Source organism: Furipterus horrens, unplaced genomic scaffold, assembly GCF_987537825.1.
Source record: "Furipterus horrens unplaced genomic scaffold, mFurHor1.1.pri manual_scaffold_13, whole genome shotgun sequence".
Lineage (NCBI taxonomy): Eukaryota > Metazoa > Chordata > Mammalia > Chiroptera > Furipteridae > Furipterus > Furipterus horrens.
In genome coordinates this window covers 33,437,748-33,455,753 of record NW_028327183.1, presented here as the reverse complement: position 1 = coordinate 33,455,753, position 18,006 = coordinate 33,437,748, and the positions used below count along the sequence as shown (strand labels likewise).

Genomic DNA, 18,006 nt, shown 5'->3' with positions numbered 1-18,006 from the left:
AACTCAAACTTCAATTTTGTGTTTTTTTGTCCAGGTATGTCCTCTACTCTTTGACTAAAACATGTAAACTAGAAAGCAATGGAAACTACCTGGAAAATTCCTGACTGGTTGTTCGGGGAGCCAAGCAAGGCTGAAGCCACTGAACTTGTATGACAAGTGAGGCAGCCCCCAAACATATGCAACCAGAGGTTTGTTCTCCAGACAGCCAGGAAACCAGGAAGTAAACCCACCTTGTACGCAGCGAGCCCCCATCTCTCAGAATGTTGGCAGCCACTGTGCACGTGGCCCCCCACCTGTTCTTTCCTAGTTGTTATAAGAAAATTGACCACGACAGCAAATGAAGAAATAACTCTTTTTTTAGTATCATTTGCCAGAATTATAGATTGAAATTGTATACTCTCCTTATTCTTTTGTTTTTTTATCATAAAAACATGCAGTTACTTTAGTATATAAAATTTGTTATAGCATTAGAATTTGAGGTGGAGCAATTAAATAATTACATAAAAAGTTGAGCTGTCTTAAATTCTTTCTGGAAGGAATAGGACATAAATAGGTGTATATACACAGACATAAGCAAAAATTGTGGGCAGAAAGAGAGGTTAAATCATTACTATCAAAGAGGTGTGTGCCCAGCCATGCCCTCTCTCCTGTCCTCTAGGAGCTCCATCCCAGGTCTTCCAAGGGCTGGGAAGGGGAGACATTGTGCAGAGGCCTTCCAAAAAACCCACTAGGGCTGGAGGGCTGGGCTGTTTATCACCTGCCCGGCACGTGGTTGCCTCATTGTAGCCTCCATGTACTGGATACAAGTCTGTGATGTTCTTGCCCATCAGCCGGTTGCAGAAGGAAGGCGACAAAGAAAGTGCTGAAATGGAAGAGTTGTTGGAAAGATTGGCAGTCCTGCAAGTACAGAAAAAGAGCCTGCTATTAGAGAAGGACAATCTGACAACCAAAAACAAAGTTCTGGAAGCTGAACTCAAAAAGGCACAGAAAATAAATAGGTTTTTATATTTTTTCTTCAACTTTTTTTTTTTATTATGCTGTTACAGTTGTCCCAATTTCTTTTACCCCTGCTCCCCTCCACGCTGTAACCACCCACTTCCTCCAGTTGTCCCCCCCCCCTTAGTCCATGCCCATTGGTTGTGCATATAGTTCTTCTCAACCTCTTCCTGTCTACTCCATTCCCTCCTGCTATGCTTCTTAATTCCTGTACCATCTCCCTCCCTTTCCCCTCTTACCCCTCCCTGCTGACCTCCCCCCATAATGTTCCCCATACCTACAGTTCTTTTTCCACTCTCATTGCCTACTTAGTTTGCCTTTGTTTTGATTCCCTAGCTTCTGCTGTTGGTTGTTGTGATACAGTTTTCATTTTAATGTTCATAGCTTTGATCCTCCTTCTAAACAAGTCCCTTTAACATCTCATATAACAGTGGTTTGGATCTGATGAACTCCTTCAGTTTTATTTTGTCCTGAAAGCACTTTCTCTGCCCTTCTATCCTGAATGACAGCTTCACTGGATAGAGTAATTGTGGTTGTAGGTTTTTGCTTTTCATTACTTTGAATAGTTCTTGCCAGTCCCTTCTTGCCTGTAAAGTCTCCTTTGAAAAATCCGCTGATAGTCTAATTGGGACCCCTTTGTACATAATTCTTCTCTTCTCTCTTGCTGCTTTTAAGATTCTCTCTTTATCTTTAATTTTTGACATTTTGATGATAATGTCTTGGTGTGGTCCTCCCTGGCTCCAGCTTATCCGGAACTCTCTGTGCTTCCTGGACCTGTAAGTCCATTTCCTTCCCCAAGTTAGGGAAGTTCTGTTTCATTATTTTTTCACATAATTTTTCAATTTCTAGTTCTTCTTCTTCACCCTCTGGCAATCCTATAATTCGAATGCTCATTTGCTTATAGCTGTCCCAGAGGTTTCTGAGCCTTTCCTCATATTTCTCAGTTTTTGTTTCCTCTTTCTGTACTGGTTGACTGTTTGTTCCCTCCCTATGTTCCGATTTGTTGATTTGATCCATGGCTTTCCCTTCCTCACCACTTGTCTTGTATGTATTTTTGTTTATTTCAGTGGGACTAGCCCTCATTCCTTCCCTGTCTTGATTCAGCCCCGCTGTTAGGTCTGTAAGCTGCCTTATGACTATGGCTCTGAACTGAGCCTCAGAAAGATTCGTTATTTGTTCATCAGTCAAGGCCTTTATTTGTTTTTTCGTTAGCTGTGTGATTGGTATTTTAATCATTAATTCTGCCATTCTGACCATTTTGTTTATCTTTCCTTCTTGGACGGGGCACTATCACACCTTCTATGCTATATTGGGCGGAGCCCCATGTGCTCATCACAACCTGGGGACCTTTCTCACCACACTGTGGTGCTTTGCATGGGGGTGGGGGTCCAAGTTGGATTCCTGCTGTTACTCTCCGCTGAGGAACCGGGAGCATCCTCTGTCCCCACAATCGGAGACAATGGGGTCTGCCCTCCCCGACGTTGGAATCATAAGCCAATAGGTCTGGCGCGCAGCCGGGGCCGACTCCCAGGTTCTTCTCTCCTCCCCCCAAATACGAGTGTCTGCTTACCAGGTCCCGCTGTTTGCTGCTTCAGCTGCTGCCTCCAGCACAGTTTGATTTTTCAGCCACTGTTTTGCCCTTCCTACCCATCCGGACGAGCACCACTTGTTTATGACTTCATACGTTGGACTTCCATGTAGATTTATTTTCTGGAACTTCTTATTATTTTCGGTTTTGCAGTAGTTGTAGTCCTTCTTGGTTGTGGAGGGAGACAGAGCGTGTTGGTCTATGCCTCCATCTTGGCTGGAAGTCCTTCAACTTTTTTTAATAGTTAAAAAAAAGATTGAGAAACACTCGTTATCTTTTCTTTTTCTAATATTGGCTATAAAATAGAAAAAATATTTGACTTTATTGCATATCAAAATATAAATACAGTAAAAGCTTTTCTGTAGACCATTAACATTTTTCTAGTCTATAGTTCACATATTGTTGATACCTATGATGATGACTCTAAGACTCTGAAACTTTTAGATGTTCTTTCCTAACCATTTCCTAAAAGTCTAGTTTTGGATTACTGAATTACTTTTCAAAAGTATCTTTTAGAACATGATGTAATAGAATAATATATATTTAGCCTATTAATTGTGTTAAAGCACTTTAAGATTTCTACTGGCTTGACTTTGAGTTAATAATTATGCTTGGCTTAAAATTAAATTCATTTACCAGTTCTCACGTTGAAACTTAAGATTTAGATTGCTGAAGAATAACATTTAAATGCTAACATGCTTGCTGTTTTTATAATACAGATATTCACTGTGCCCTAGCCATTTGGGCTAATGTTTTTTATTTCACCATTTGATGGAACTCTAGGAGATCTCAGAAAAAAATTGACGTCCTCACAAAGCAGGTGGAGAAAGCTATGGAGAATGAAATGTCTGCTCACCAGTACCTGGCAAATCTTCTTGACCTGGCAGAGAATGTAACTCAAGAACGTGACAATCTTATGTATTTGGTAAGTTTCCTCAGTTACTTTGACTACACTGCAAGTTAACATGAAACCTAATTTAGAAGAGTTTTTTTTTGTTGTTTGTTTTTTTACAAACTTACTCATCTTTGTAAATTTTGACAGCAAATTTTCAAATTTTCCAAAATTTTATCTTTCAACCATGGGGGTGGAGATATCTTTAAGAAGTGAATAAGCCAAACTTTTAAATAATGGCAAGTGATATTTTAGGAGAAAAGCTAGTGGAATTAGTCCATTTAACTAAGTAGGAACAGTAGTGATCAGTTGTCTGTTACACATATAGTGGAACCTTGGTTCTCAAACTTCATTTGTTCCAGAAAACTATTCAAGTGACTTGTTTGAAAACCAAATCTTTATTTGTCACCTAGAGATGCATGATTGTTCCTACAGGCATCAGCATGAAAGAGTTGTTGGGTTGAGAATCGAGAACCTAAATTTTGTTGGACAACCAAGACAGTTTTTTCTGTGAACAACTTGGTCAAGAACAAAATTGCTTGAGAACCAAGATGTTAGAGAACTGAGGTTTGACTGTATAGACACACCTTTATATTCTCTCTGCAAAGCTCAGTTAATATATTCCCTATTTGAGGATGAAACATAAGAATCATAGGTGAAGTAGAGTTCATCCTAAGGACATAGTCTGAAGGGCAATGATATTCATCCCACGTTGTTTCAGACAGCACTAGTCCCAAGGAAGGGCAGTGAGTAAATTATTGATGGTCCTACATGATGGAGCTCTATCCAGCCAGCAAGAGTGATGCCATAGACATGATCTCCACATTAATTTTATTTTTTATTTTTTTTACCATCTCCCTCCCTTTCTCCCCTTCCCCATCCCCACTGACCTCCCCCCAATATGTTCCCCATACCTATAATTCTTTTCCCACTCTCGTTGCCTACTTAGTTTGCCTTCGTTTCAGTTCCCTCGCTTCTGTTGTTCATTGTTGTGATACAGTTTTCATTTTAATATTCATAGTTTTGATCCTCTTTCTCCTAAACAAGTCCCTTTAACATTTCATATAACAGTGGTTTGGATCTGATGAACTCCTTCAGTTTTACTTTGTCTTGGAAGCACTTTCTCTGCCCTTCTATTGTGAATGACAGCTTTGCTGGATAGAGTAATCGTGGTTGTAGGTTTTTCCTTTTCTTTACTTTGAATATTTCTTGCCAGTCCCTTCTTGCCTGCAGAGTTTCTTTTGAGAAATCAGCTGAAAGTCTTATTGGGACCCCTTTGTACATAATTCTCTTCTTCTCGCTGCTTTTAAGATTCTCTCTTTATCTTTAATTTTTGACATTTGATTAGAACATGTCTTGGTGTGGTTCTCCCTGGGTCCATTTTTTTTGGAACTCTCTGTGCTTCCTGGACTTGTAAGTCTATTTCCTTCCCCAAGTTAGGGAAGTTCTGCTTCATTATTTTTTTCACATATTTTTTTCAATATCTAGTTCTTCTTCTTCCCCTTCTGGAAACCCTATGATTCGGATTTTGGCCTGCTTATAGCTATTCGATAGGATTCTGAGGCTCTCCTCATTTTCCTCACTTTTCGTTTCCTCTTTCTGCACTGGTTGACTGTTTGTTCTTTCCCTATGTTCTGATTTGATTTGATCCCTGGTTTCTTTCCCTCACCACTAGTTTTGTATGTGTTTTTGTTCATTTCAGCAGGACTAGCCTTCATTCCTTCCCTGTCTTGTTTAAGATCTGCTGTTAGGTCTGTTAGCATTGTTATAACCAAAGCTCTGAACTGTGCTTCAGAAAGAGTTCCTATCTGCTGCTTCGTTAGAGTAGATATTTGCTGTCTGGTCAGCTGCATCATTGGGTTCTCTATCATGATCTGTGCGATTCTGACAGTTTTGTGTTTACCTTTGCTTCCTGGCAGGGCTGTCACACCTCCTGTGCTGTAGGGGGCGGAGCCCCGTGCACTAGTCACAACTGGGCAACCCTTCTCACCACACTGTGGCGTTTTCTACGGGGGTGGGTGTCCAGCATGGATTCCTGCCATTCACTCTCTACTGAGAGACCGGGAGCCTCCTCCTCCATCCCAACCTCTCCGGGCCTCACAGTCCAAGGCAATGGAGGTCTGCCTTCCCTGGCTTTGGAATCGCAAGGTGACGGGTCTGGTCTGCAGCCAGGGGTGCTCCCCAGATGCATCTCGCTTCCCCCTAAATATGGGTGTCTGTGCTAACCCCTGTCCCGCTGCCGTTACCACTGCTGCCGCCGCCAGCACAGCTTGACCTCTCTGCCCCCGCTTCACCCCTCCTACCCATCCGGATGAGCACCACTTCTTTATAACTTCATACACTGGACTTCCATTTATTTTCTGGAACTTCTGGTTATTTCTGGTTTTGCGGTAGTTGTATTCCTTCTTAGTTGTCGAAGAAGATGGAGCGTGTCAGTCTAGGCCTCCATCTTGGCTGAAAGTCTCTCCACATTAATTTTAAAAGATGTCTACAACTGATATATGCAGTGAGAGAAGATAGATGCAATGCCAAGCCATATGCTTTGAGAAAAGTCTGATGGGATTTACTGTAAAAACGTTATAGTGAGATATTCAAGTGGTAGAATTACAAGATTTTTTTTTTTAATCATGGTAGAATTACAAGAAAAACTATTAAATATTTTATTTATTTTCAGAGAGAGGGAAAGGAAGGGAGAAAGAGAGGGAGAGAAACATCAATGTGAAAGAAAACAAGTTGCCTCTTGTACACACCCTGATCGGGGCCTGAACCTACAATCGAGACATGTGCCCTGGCCAGGAATTGAACTGGTGACCTTTTTTTCTTTGCGGGGAAACACCCAACCATGCTGGTCAGGGCAAAAATAAATTTTAAATCGTTTTATTTATCTGCGTTTTTTGATTTCTCTAAATTGAGCTCATATTGCTTCTGTGCATTAAACATGTTTTTTTAAGCAATGTTGATAGTGTAGGCTCAGAAGTTTAATGGATGTCATTACAAAAAACACCTGAGGACTTTCTTAGAGAGAAAGAAATGGACAAATTTAGAAGTAACTTCGCCCTTCTCCAGGTGAAGGAGGTGTAGAGAGTGTCAGGAGTTGCCTCTGGCTTATTCCCATTTGCTAGAAGGATATTAAGCTCCTCCCCAGGAAAATGCACGTAGGTTATAGCCATTGTTTATATAAGAATAAATATAAATAATATCTACCTCTTGGGGGGAAATGTTGATCTTTACTTGTGACAGAAGACATTCTAATTTAGCCAGTCTTGAGATACCACTTTAAGCTTTTATTATGTTAGAAAGAAAATTTTAATTATAATAGTTACTGGTAGAGTAGAGTAAGCCTGGTTATACATTACTGATGATTTCTAAGTTTTCCCCAAGTCTTTCAGAAGCCATTTGACAGCATAGTAGGAGCCTTAAAAGCAGTCAGACCTCCTGATCCAGTAATTCCTCTCCTGAGAACTCACTGTCAAAATCCAAGTGCTCAACTCTGACATTCTCTGCAGCAGCACTGAGCACCTTCTGCTCTTCCTCCTGGGCTAACCCACTGGTAGATCAAGAGACAAACAGAGAGCTTGTTGAAAAACATAAACTGCAAATGAACCCAGTCATCTAGCACACAGTCATGGAGACCCAGCTGCCAAGTGTCATTGCCACTATAAAGACAAAGCCAACTTGTTTGCAGGACAGGACACACAGGATGCAGGCCCATGTGGGCCAGGGAGCATCCTAGGCTTCTGTGATGAAGTCAAGATCTTCCCTGACTCTCAAGCAGTCCCTCTTAGGTCTACCCCTCATCTTTGTGAGCCCAGGATAGAAATATAAATGGATTGTGGGGGATAGGGGGCATAAGGGGGATAAATGGTAATGGGAAAAAATACAATTAAAAAGTAAAAGTAAATAAATAAATAAAAGAAATATAAATGGAGGACACATACTCTGTGTTCAAATACTTAAAAGTTACAAATTATGACTGTTACTGAAATGTGTTTTCTCCTTCTGCCCTGACATGTGTTATTATGGCTTGAAAGCCAGGCCTGAGTTTAGAGTGCCCAGACCCCTCAGAAATAGGGGAAGCTGCTCTCATCCCACTCTGGCCCACCCACCATGAGGGATCTGTGTACACAGAGACACTGCTGTCCCCTTGGCCCTATAGGGTCCTTCTCCTTGGGAGGCCCAAGGCCAGCCCCTCTAGTAGGGGTTCAGGGGTGGTACTGGCTACCTCCTCATTGCCCTGGGCTATGGGACTTGCACCCCTGCCCCTTGTATATTAATTTATTGATATTGACATCTTAATTTCTGATCCTGCCTTTTGGATAGGTTTTTATGTGACTTGTGGCCAGTTATTTAACTGTTTTTGTCTTATTTTTCTTTATGATAATCAAATTGCCACTACTAGCTTACTTTTGAAGGGATGCTCACTTTTACAATTTTCTTTTACCATTTGAAATTGTCAGCTTATACTCCATAGTAGTTTATGCCCCATGTAGATATTAATCTAAATAACTGAGCTTCAAATGACATCCATCTTGGAAATACTGCCTCTCACATTTGTTTGGAGAATAGCATTGTGCATTCATATTAAGTTATCCTTAATTTTGTAATTATTCAAATCAATCAAATTAAAGTTTATTTGCATGTTGGCACTGATTCCTTGGATATGATTGAAGGAATGCTATATTCCTTAAAAATAGAGAAATGTGCTAGAAGCCCTTACAACCTCTCCCACTCCCCTTGTTCTGGGAATCCCGTTTGTGCGCATGAAGGATGCCCAGCATGCTGTACCAGGTCTTGCCCCTCCTCAGCTGTTGGCCCAAGTTCTGCCCTCACACAGGGAGCAGAAATCCAGTTTGGGGGCAAGAGGGGTTGGGCCAAGACAAGTGGCAGAATGGTGATCATTTGTGAGTAGTAGTAACATTCTTTGCAGAAGAACTTTTTATTTTTTCAAATTTTCTGTAAAAACTGAGAGCCCATTATTTTTCTTTTCACCTTTCTCCTTAGGCCAAATGTTTAGAAAGTGAAAAACATGGAGTCCTTGACAAAATTATAAAAGGCAATATTCGCATGGGAAGGTTAGAGGAAAAAGTCAAGGTAAGTGGTCATTTAATCTTAAAGATTTCTTTTTCAAATGGGAATAGAGGCTTGCTGGATACAGATTCCCATGTTTAAGAAAGTGATACATTTTTCCTGTATATAACGCTAATCATTCAGAGAGTAAAAGCAGTACAAGTTTTGCTGGCAGAAATAGAACCTACCTCTCCAGAAGTAGCATCCTTCCACTCATTAAATAAACTTCACTTGATCTGCACAATAAGATACAATGAAGATGTTCAAAAGAAAGAAAGAAAGAAAGTAAAGAAAAGAATGAAGAAAAACCTCCAGGCTATATCCTTAAGTTAATGTCTAGGCTTTACGATTAAGTGTAGTTCATTTGTTGGTTCAATTAGAAAGCAGCGTTGACCTCCCTCTCTTATTTAATCCTGACTGCGCCTGCCCAAGAAAGCTATTCTCATTGTCCCGACTCTCCTCCTCCTGGCCACTCCTACACTTGACCATTCTCCCCATCATCTGCATTCTGACTTCCGGTCTCTCAGTATGCATCCTCAGCTACACTGATTTCTCTTGGGCAGGGGCAGGGAGAGGACCAGCAGGCTAGAGGCCTGGGTGGAGAGCAAGGAGCCTTGTGGGTTTTGAAGAGGAAGGGACTCTGAGGGCATGAAGCTCCAAGCATGGGGAATAAGATCTAGGACCTCTGGGCTCAAGAGCATGTATACAGGACAATGATTAAAAAGGAGGTCTAATAAGTGATTAAATAGATTGATGACATTTGTTTGATATGTTGGAAAATTAATAAACCAAAAAGAGCAAATTGAAACGTTGGCTGCTGTATATAAATACTCATAGTATTGGGTGAACTATATATATATGTAAATATATGTTGTGAGCTTGTGTTACTTTAGGGAACATAAGGTTTAGTCCTGAATTATTCACTTTTAAAAAATTAAAATTTAACTTAACATGTCCTAATGCAACAAATAGATTTTATTTTTCCTATGCTTCATGAATATTGAGTGAAAGAAGCTCAACACAAATGAGTGTCTGTGATATGATTGCATTTATATGAAGTTTAAAACAGGCAAAATTAAGCTGTTTAGTGTGTACATAGACTATAAAATTAGAAGTGAAAAGTGAGAAAAGGATTATAACAAAAATGAGATTTAATGATTATATCTAACGGATTGGGATGCTTGGAGACTTCCAAGTCTGATACTAATAATATTCTGTTAATGTTCTATGTATTAACTTGGATGATAGTTACATGGTGTTTGCTTTATTATTAATTAAATTGCTCATATTTTATAATTTTTTATAATATCAACATGTCACCTTATCAATGAGACATACTTTGACTATTTAAAATTGTTGGTTATCCATTCTTTGACACTCCTGATTCTCATTATCTAGCTTTATTGTTTATTCCAAAGACAATATCACCTAACAGACTATGTAATTTATTATGTTTTTTGGTTATTGTCTGTCACCCCTGACAAGATTATAAGCTCCAAAAGAATGGGGATATTTTTTCCTGTTTTTGTTCACTGAGATATTCCAAGCACCTAGAAGAGCATTAGGCTCATAGTATTCAATAAATTTAATAACTATTTGGGAAATTAATTAAATAATGCATTTTACAATTTTAAATATTTAACAGTATCAAAAGCAGTATGCAAAACAATATTCTAACTCTGCATTAGAACAGCTAGAAGAAATACATCATACTATTATTGATAGGACTCTGCATAGAAGTATTTTGAGTAATAATGATCAATTATGGGTCTCTTTTTTTTTTTTCTGGTTGGCTTTTATTTCCAAAAGAGAAGGTCTGATCTTCAGAGTAGTTGGCCTTGTCTTGGGAATTCATCTGACTAGGAATAGTAAAAAGTGCCCACATGCCAACTCAGAGCGGAAACCTGTGAGTTGAATCCAGATTAAATAGGGCAGAATCTCTGGGAAATTGAAGAGACCTGGAAAGGGCTTAAGAAAATACAGAGGTGATATCTCATAAAACCCCTACAACATATGACTTGTAAAAGTGAGGACATCACCTTGAAAGTCAGGACTATGATGATATCTACGAAACTCTGAACTGCAGGTAGAAGCCTTTCTGACCTAGGCTGGATTCAGAGAGCCATAGAAGAGGCTACAAGAGAAGTGGTATGTGAAGCTTGGAAGGCTTCCCTGATCCAACCAACCAGTGCGCCCACCCTCCATGGAACCTCATCTCATCCCAAATAATCCAGTGCCCTCCATACAAAAATTCCTTAAGAAAAAGAAAAATAGAATAACTTTCCTAAATGTGATGAAAATGCATCAAAAAATGTTGCCACAAAGGAGATCAAAACTGTAACTTATACTCCAAAGTGGATTGATAGGCAAGCAAGTAGGTAGATAGGTAGATAGGTGGTAGGTAGCTAAAACTTAAAAAAGCAGTCAAAGCTAGGAAGAAATACCACAAAGCAGAAACACAGTACCCTAAGAAGATATGACCAAACAAAGGAGGATGTGAAATGGAACTGACACAACATGAGAAAGAAATAGAATGAAAAGAGGAAGCTTTTCAGAAATGTGGACTCAATTGCCAGGAGAATATGTTCATAAAAGCACAAAAAGAGACAAACGATAGTGATGAAAAAGGCAGACGATATTGTGTGGACTTCCAGTCAAGATGATGGTGTAGTTAACACAGCTCGCCTCCTTACACAACCACATCAAAAATACAACTAAAGTGGAACAACCATCATTCAGAACCATCAGATATTGAACAGAATGGAAGTCCTACAACTATGGAATTGAAGAAGAAACCACATTGAGACTGGTAAGAGAGGTGGGGATATGGAATGGGCTGGTCCCACACCCATGTGTGGCAGATAAAAATCTGGAGGGATATCTCAGTAATACCCACAACAGGCCCCCAGCCCAGAGTTCCAGTACCAGGAAGATAAGTCTCTATAACTCTGGCTGTAAAAACCAGTGAGGATTGAGGCTGTAAAAGACAGAAACTGCTGGAGTTTCAGGCAGTTCCTCTTGAAGGGCCATGCACAGACTTACTTGGACTCACTCCCTCTGAGTTCCAGCATGGGGGCAGCAGATAGCAAATTAAAGGCATCAGAGTCCTACGGGAGGAAATTAATTGTCCAGCATCAGGGCAAGAACTGGGGGCCAGCTTTCTCCCAGACAGAAGTACTGATAGAGGCCATTGTTTCTTTTCTGAGCCCTTCCCCCACAGAGCCAGAGAGCCAGCAGGTGGAAACCATATCTGAGACTCCATCAACCTGGCTCACTCTGTTTTCTCTGACCTGGTGATTCCCTGAGGCCCTACCCCAACCAACTTTGGGGCAACTCAAGCTGTTTCCAGTGGCTTTTCCATATGAATGGCATGTCAGATTTTCTTAAATTCTCTCAAGCAAGCAGCATCTGGCTTCAGCAAGCTCTGTACTTATCAGTAACTTGCTCCAGGCCCAGCACTAGCAGCAGCCAATTTTGGGGACCACACCTAGGCACCTCCAAGTTCAGCACAAGTAGTAGCTATTGGCAGATCACTTTGTAGCTTATGCTGTTTGACCCCAACAGAACACAGTTGGTGGCAGACCTTGGACATGCCAACAGCAATTAAGACTAAACTACAATAGGAGGGTGTACACAGCCCACATGGTGGGTGCACCCTGAATACCCAGCTTGGGTAATAGGGGAGGCAGTGTCACTGGACCCTACAGGACACCTACTATATTAGGCCACTATACAAAGCCTGGGAGACAGCAGCTCTACCTAATACATAGAAACAAACACAGGGAGGCTGCCAAAAGAGACAACAAAACATGGCCCAAATGAAAGAACAGAACAAAACTGCAGAAAAAGAACTAAACAAAATGGAGACAAGCAATCTACTAGATGCAGAGTTCAAAACACTGGTTATAAGGGTGCTAAAGGAATTTAGTGAGGGTCTCAACAGCAAAAAAAATATCTAGCCCGCCAGAAAAGAAGGATACACTAATTGAAATAAACAATATACAGAGACTCAAGAGTAAAGTGGGTGAAGCCAATAATCAAATCAGTGATGTGGAATATGAGGAAGCAAAAACAAGCAATCAGAACAGCAAAAAGAAAAAAGAATCCAGAAAAATGAGGATAGTGTAAGGAGCCTCGGAGACAACTTCAAGCCTACCAGCATTCTCATCGTGGTAGTCCTGGAAGAAGAGCAAGAAATCGGAAACCTATTTGAAAAAATACTGATAGAAAACTTCCCTAACTTGGTGAAGGAAATAGACATACAAGTCCAGGAAGCACAGAGACTCCCAAACAAGATGAACTCACAGAGGCCAAAACTAAGACCCATCATAATTAAAATGCCAAAGGTTGAAGACAAAGAAAGAATATTAAAAGCAGCAAGAGAAAAGCAGTTAGTTACCTATAAGGGAGCTCCCGTAAGACTGCCAAAAGAAACTTTTTAGACTAGAACGGATTGGCAAGAAATATTCAAAATGATGAAAAGCAAGGACCTACAACCAAGATTATTCTATCCAGCAGAGCTATCATTTAGAACTGAAGGACAGATAAAGAGCTTCCCAGACAAGAAAAAGCTAAAGGAGTTTATCACTATAAAACCAATATTATATAAAATGTTAAAGGCTCTTTAAGAAAGAAAAAGATAAAAAAATATGAAAACTAAAATGACAGTAAATACATATCTATCAACAGTTGATTCTAAAAATCAAAATAAATAAACCAGCAGAACAGAATTATAGTTACAGAGAACATTATGATGTTTGCCAGATGGGAGGAATGAAGGAGGTGAAAAGGTGAAGGGATTAAGAAGTACTAATCTGTAGTAACAGAATAGTCATGGGGATATAAAATACAGCATGGAGAATAGAGTAGCCAAAGAACATATATGTATGACCCATGGACATGGACAACTGTGTGGAGATTGCCTGAGGGAGTGGGAGTACTAGGCAGTGGGTCACAACTGAGACAACTGTAATACCGTAAATAATAACATATGATGTAAAAAACAATAAAAACTGAAAGGAAAAGGTAAAGGCAAGAACTTAAAAATAAGAATATAAAAAGAATTCAGTAGAAAATATTAGAGATCCAATATCCCTGTTTTCAGAAAGAAGAATCCAAACGATGGAACTTATTCTGCTCTACATATGAAAAGGGCACATTATGTGCTTAGGACAAACTAACCCAGATGGACCCAGAAGACTAGAATCAAGATCTATGACTTTTAAGATAATGAAAGAATACCTTGGACACTTGGACAAAGACCAAGGGCTTAGGGAAAAAAAACCATGTTGACATCACACTGTTCTATAGCAACACTGAATGCCAGAGAACAGTGGACGGCCATCTGTAAATATTCAAGGAAAGAGTATGAGCCAAGGATATTTCCATCCAACCAAGTAGCCCTTCATACAGTTTTGACCATGTAAGAACTTCGTCCTAAGGATCAATCAACCTGAGTTTAGCCAATCAAGAAATGATTAGACAGATTTTGGAAAAGCATTAATAGTGAGAATATATTTATTTAACTGTGAAGTAAGACTTAAAACAGGGATAAGGCTGGTGGAATAGAACGTAAATGTTCCCTGACAATGTAGAAATAATACAACCAAAGAAAAAATGATAAGTGAAGGGGGAAGGAAGGCAGAAAATAGAATAAACTTGCTGATTGCTTCATATGTAATAACCTGAGACATAGGATATCATTTAATGATGAAAAATCAAGTCATAAGGGCTTAAAATATTTAGGAAAAGAGTGAAGAAAAGATTATGAGCTAATATGTTACTTTTGATAAGGAATCAGTGGATAGTATCAAAAGTGAGGGGAGTAAGGACTTATAATGTAAAGGCATAAGAACATAGGAATAAAAGCAACCACAGAAATCAAGAGATTCATTCCTAAATATAAGTACAACGGCAAAAAAGAGCCAAGAAAAGGCTACAGGAAAGTCTTTTAAAAGTTTATGGATAAAATAATAAAACAAAATAAAATTGAAACCAAACAAATATGCTATAAATAAATATAAATGAGCTTAATCCACCCATAAAAAGAATTTATTTTTTTAGATTTTGTTGTAAAGCAAAAAAAACTATTTCATGCTAGAGCCAAGAGACAAAGTGTTTCACAAAGCTTAAAAATAAAAGGATGAATGGAGATAATCCAGATTTATGCAGATAAAAAGAAAACAAGGTTGTAATCTTTACAACTGCCAAGATAGAATTCAGGCCAAAAGCACTAAATGAGACAAAAAAGAAAAAGGAAAAAAAGGAAGAAACTTCATAATGCTAAAGGCTGCAGTTAATAATATATAGTAGTTCTGAACATTTATGTATTAACACAGCAGCAGATTTATAAAATATAAACTACAGGAGATACAAAGAGAAATAGAAACTTCATAATGTTAGGAATACTAATCCTCTTCTCTTGGTCCAAGACAGATCAAGAGATTAAACAAAACTAATTTAAGAATATAAAAGATTTTTATTTATTTTTATTTATATTGTTTTTCAATTACATTTGTCCCATTTTTCCCCCATTTCTCCCCCTACCCAGCCCACCCTTTCTCCCACAGTCATTCCCTACCCCGTTGTCCATGTCCATGAGTCATTTATACACGTTCCTTGACTAGACCCTTTTCCTACTTACCCCCTTCTCTCCCTCCCCCCGCCCCCCTCATAACTGTTATTCTGTTCCTTGTTCAATTTTGTTTATTTGTTTGTGTTGTTCATTAGTCTCCTCTATCACGTGATATCATATGGTATTTTTCTTTCATTGCTTGGCTTATTTCACTAAGCATAATTCTCTCTAGTTCCATCCACATTGTCACAAATGGCAGGAGTTCCTTCTCTGCTGCATAGTATTCCATTGTGTAAATGTACCACAGTGTTTTGATCCACTCATCTACAGATGGGCACTTAAGCTGTTTCCAGCACTTAGCTATTGTAAACAGCACTGCTATGAACATAGGAGTGCATAAGTTCTTTTGAATTTGGGTTTCAGGATTTTTCGGGTATAATCCTAGCAGTGGAATTGCTGGTTCAAAAGGCAATTCTACTTTTAGTTTTTTGAGGTAATTTCATACTGTTTTCCATAGTGGCTGCACCAGTCTGCATTCCCACCAACAGTGCACTAGGATTTCCATTTCTCTACATCCTCGCCAGCACTTGTTTGTTGATTTGTTGATGATGGCCATTCTGACAGTTGTAAAGTGGTATCTCGTTGTGGTTTTTATTTGCATCTCTCTGATGGCTAGTGATATTGAGCATTCTTTCATGTGTCTATGGACCCTCTGTGTATCCTCCTTGGAGAAGTATTTGTTCAGGTCCTTTGTCAATTTTTTAATTGGGCTGTCTGTCTTCTTGGTGTTGAGATGTATAAGTTCTTTATATATTTTGGAGATCAATCCCTTGTCTGAGGTATCACTGACAAATATGTTTTCCCATGTGGTTGGTTTCCTTTTCATCTTGCTGATGTTTTCTTTTGCTGAGCAGAAACTCTTTCATTTGATGTAGTCCCATTTGTTTATTCTTTCCTTTATTTCCCCTGCCTTAGGAAATATATTGGTGAAAATACTGCTATGTAGGATATCTGATATTTTCTTGCCTGTGTTTTCCTCTAGGACTTTCATGGTGTCATGGCTTACATTTAAGTCTCTGATCCATCTTGAGTTTATTCTGGTGTGTGGTGTAAGTTGGTGGTCTAGTTTCATTTTTTGCATGTCCTTTTCCAGTTCTCCCAGCACTATTGTTGAAGAGGGTCTTCTCACTCCATTTTATGCTCCTTCCCCCTTTGTCAAATATTAGTTGACCATCTAGTCCTGGGTTTATTTCTGGGCTCTCTATTCTGTTCCATTGATCTATATGTCTGTTCTTATGCCAGTACCAGATTGTTTTGATTACAGTGGCTTTGTAGTATAGTTTGATGTCAGGTGTTGTGATTCCTCCTGCTCTGTTCTTATTCCTCAGGATTGCTGTGGCTATTCAGGGTATTTTTTTTGGTTCCATATAAAATTTTAAAGTATTTGTTCTAGGTCTGTGAAATACGTCTTTGGTGTTTTAATAGAAATTGCGTTGAATCTATAAATTGCTTTGGGTATTATGGACATTTAATGATTTTGATTCTTCCCATCCATGAACATGATATATGCTTCCATTTATTTGTATCTTCCTTAATTTCTTTCTTCAGTGCTATGTAGTTTTCCAAGTACAGGTCTTTTACCTCCTTGGTTAAGTTTATTCCTAGGTACTTTATTTTTCTTGTTGCTATAGTAAATGGGATTTTTTCCAGTTTCTATCTCTGATATTTTATTGGTGTACAGAAATGCTTTCGAAATATGAATATTGACTTTGTACCCTGCTGTTTTGCCAAATTCACTTATTAGGTTGAGTAGTTTTTTTGTGGAATCTATAGAGTTGTCTGTGTACACTATCATGTCATCTGCAAATGATGACAGTTTTACTTCCTCTTTTCCAATTTGGATACCTTTTATTTCTCTTTCTTGTTTGACTGCAGTGACTAGAACTTCCAAGACTATGTTGATGAGGAGTGGAGAGAGTGGGTATCCTTGTCTTGTTCCTGATCTTAGGGAAAATGCTTTCAGTTTTTGCCCATTGAGTATGATGTTGGCTTTAGGTTTCTCGTATATGGCCTTTATTATGTTGAGATATGCTCCCTTCATGCAAATTTTGTTGAGTGTTTTAATCATAAATGGGTGTTGTACTTTATCAAAATGACTTTTGTCTTTCATTTTGTTTATGTGGTATATTACATTTATTGATTTGCAAATATTAAACCATTCTTGCATCCCTGGGATGAAACCCACTTGATTGTGGTGTATGATCTTTTTACTGTGTTGCTGGATCTGGTTTGCCAATATTTTGTTGAGGATTTTAGCATCTATGTTCACCAGCAATATTGGCCTGTGGTTTTTTCTTTTTGTGTCTTGACATGGGTTTTGGAATTAGAGTAATACTGGCTTCATAGGAAGAGTTTGGGAGTCTTCCATCTTCTTGGATTTTTTGGAACAGTTTGAGAAGGATAAGAGTTAGTTCTTTCCTAAATGTTTTGTAAAATTTACCTGTGAAGCCATCTGGTCCAGGGCTTCTATGTGCATGGAGTTTTTTGATTACTGCTTCAATTTCACTAGTTGTTATTGGTCTATTCAGGCTTTCTGCTTCTTCTTGATTCAGTTTTGGAAGATTATATGTTTCAAGAAATTTGTCCATTTCATCTAGGTTGTCAAACTTCTTGTTATACAGTTGTTCATAGTAATTTACTGCAAACCTTTGTTTTTCTGTGGTATTAGTTGTGATTCCTCCTCTTTTGTTTCTGATTTTGTTTATTTGGGTCCTCTCTCTTTCTTTCTTGATGAGCCTGGTTAAAGGTTTGTCCCTGTTGTTCATCTTTTCCATGAACCAACTCCTGGTTTTGTTGATTTTTGGAATTGTTTGTTTAGTCTCTATGTCA

At 38.8% G+C, this 18,006-nt stretch overlaps 1 protein-coding gene across 2 annotated transcripts in view; it reads left to right on the top strand.

Moving 5' to 3' along the window:
- The window catches only part of CEP89 (centrosomal protein 89), a 109,334-nt gene that overhangs the window by 68,644 nt on the left and 22,684 nt on the right, over positions 1 to 18,006 (top strand). Inside the window, exons 15-17 of one of the 2 annotated variants that reach the window (XM_090260339.1) lie at positions 831 to 998; positions 3,368 to 3,509; positions 8,478 to 8,567. In XM_090260339.1, the coding sequence (XP_090116465.1) occupies positions 831 to 998; positions 3,368 to 3,509; positions 8,478 to 8,567 (400 nt within the window). The remainder of the gene's footprint in view (positions 1 to 830; positions 999 to 3,367; positions 3,510 to 8,477; positions 8,568 to 18,006) is intronic. The other variant, XM_090260340.1, reaches the window with a different exon arrangement.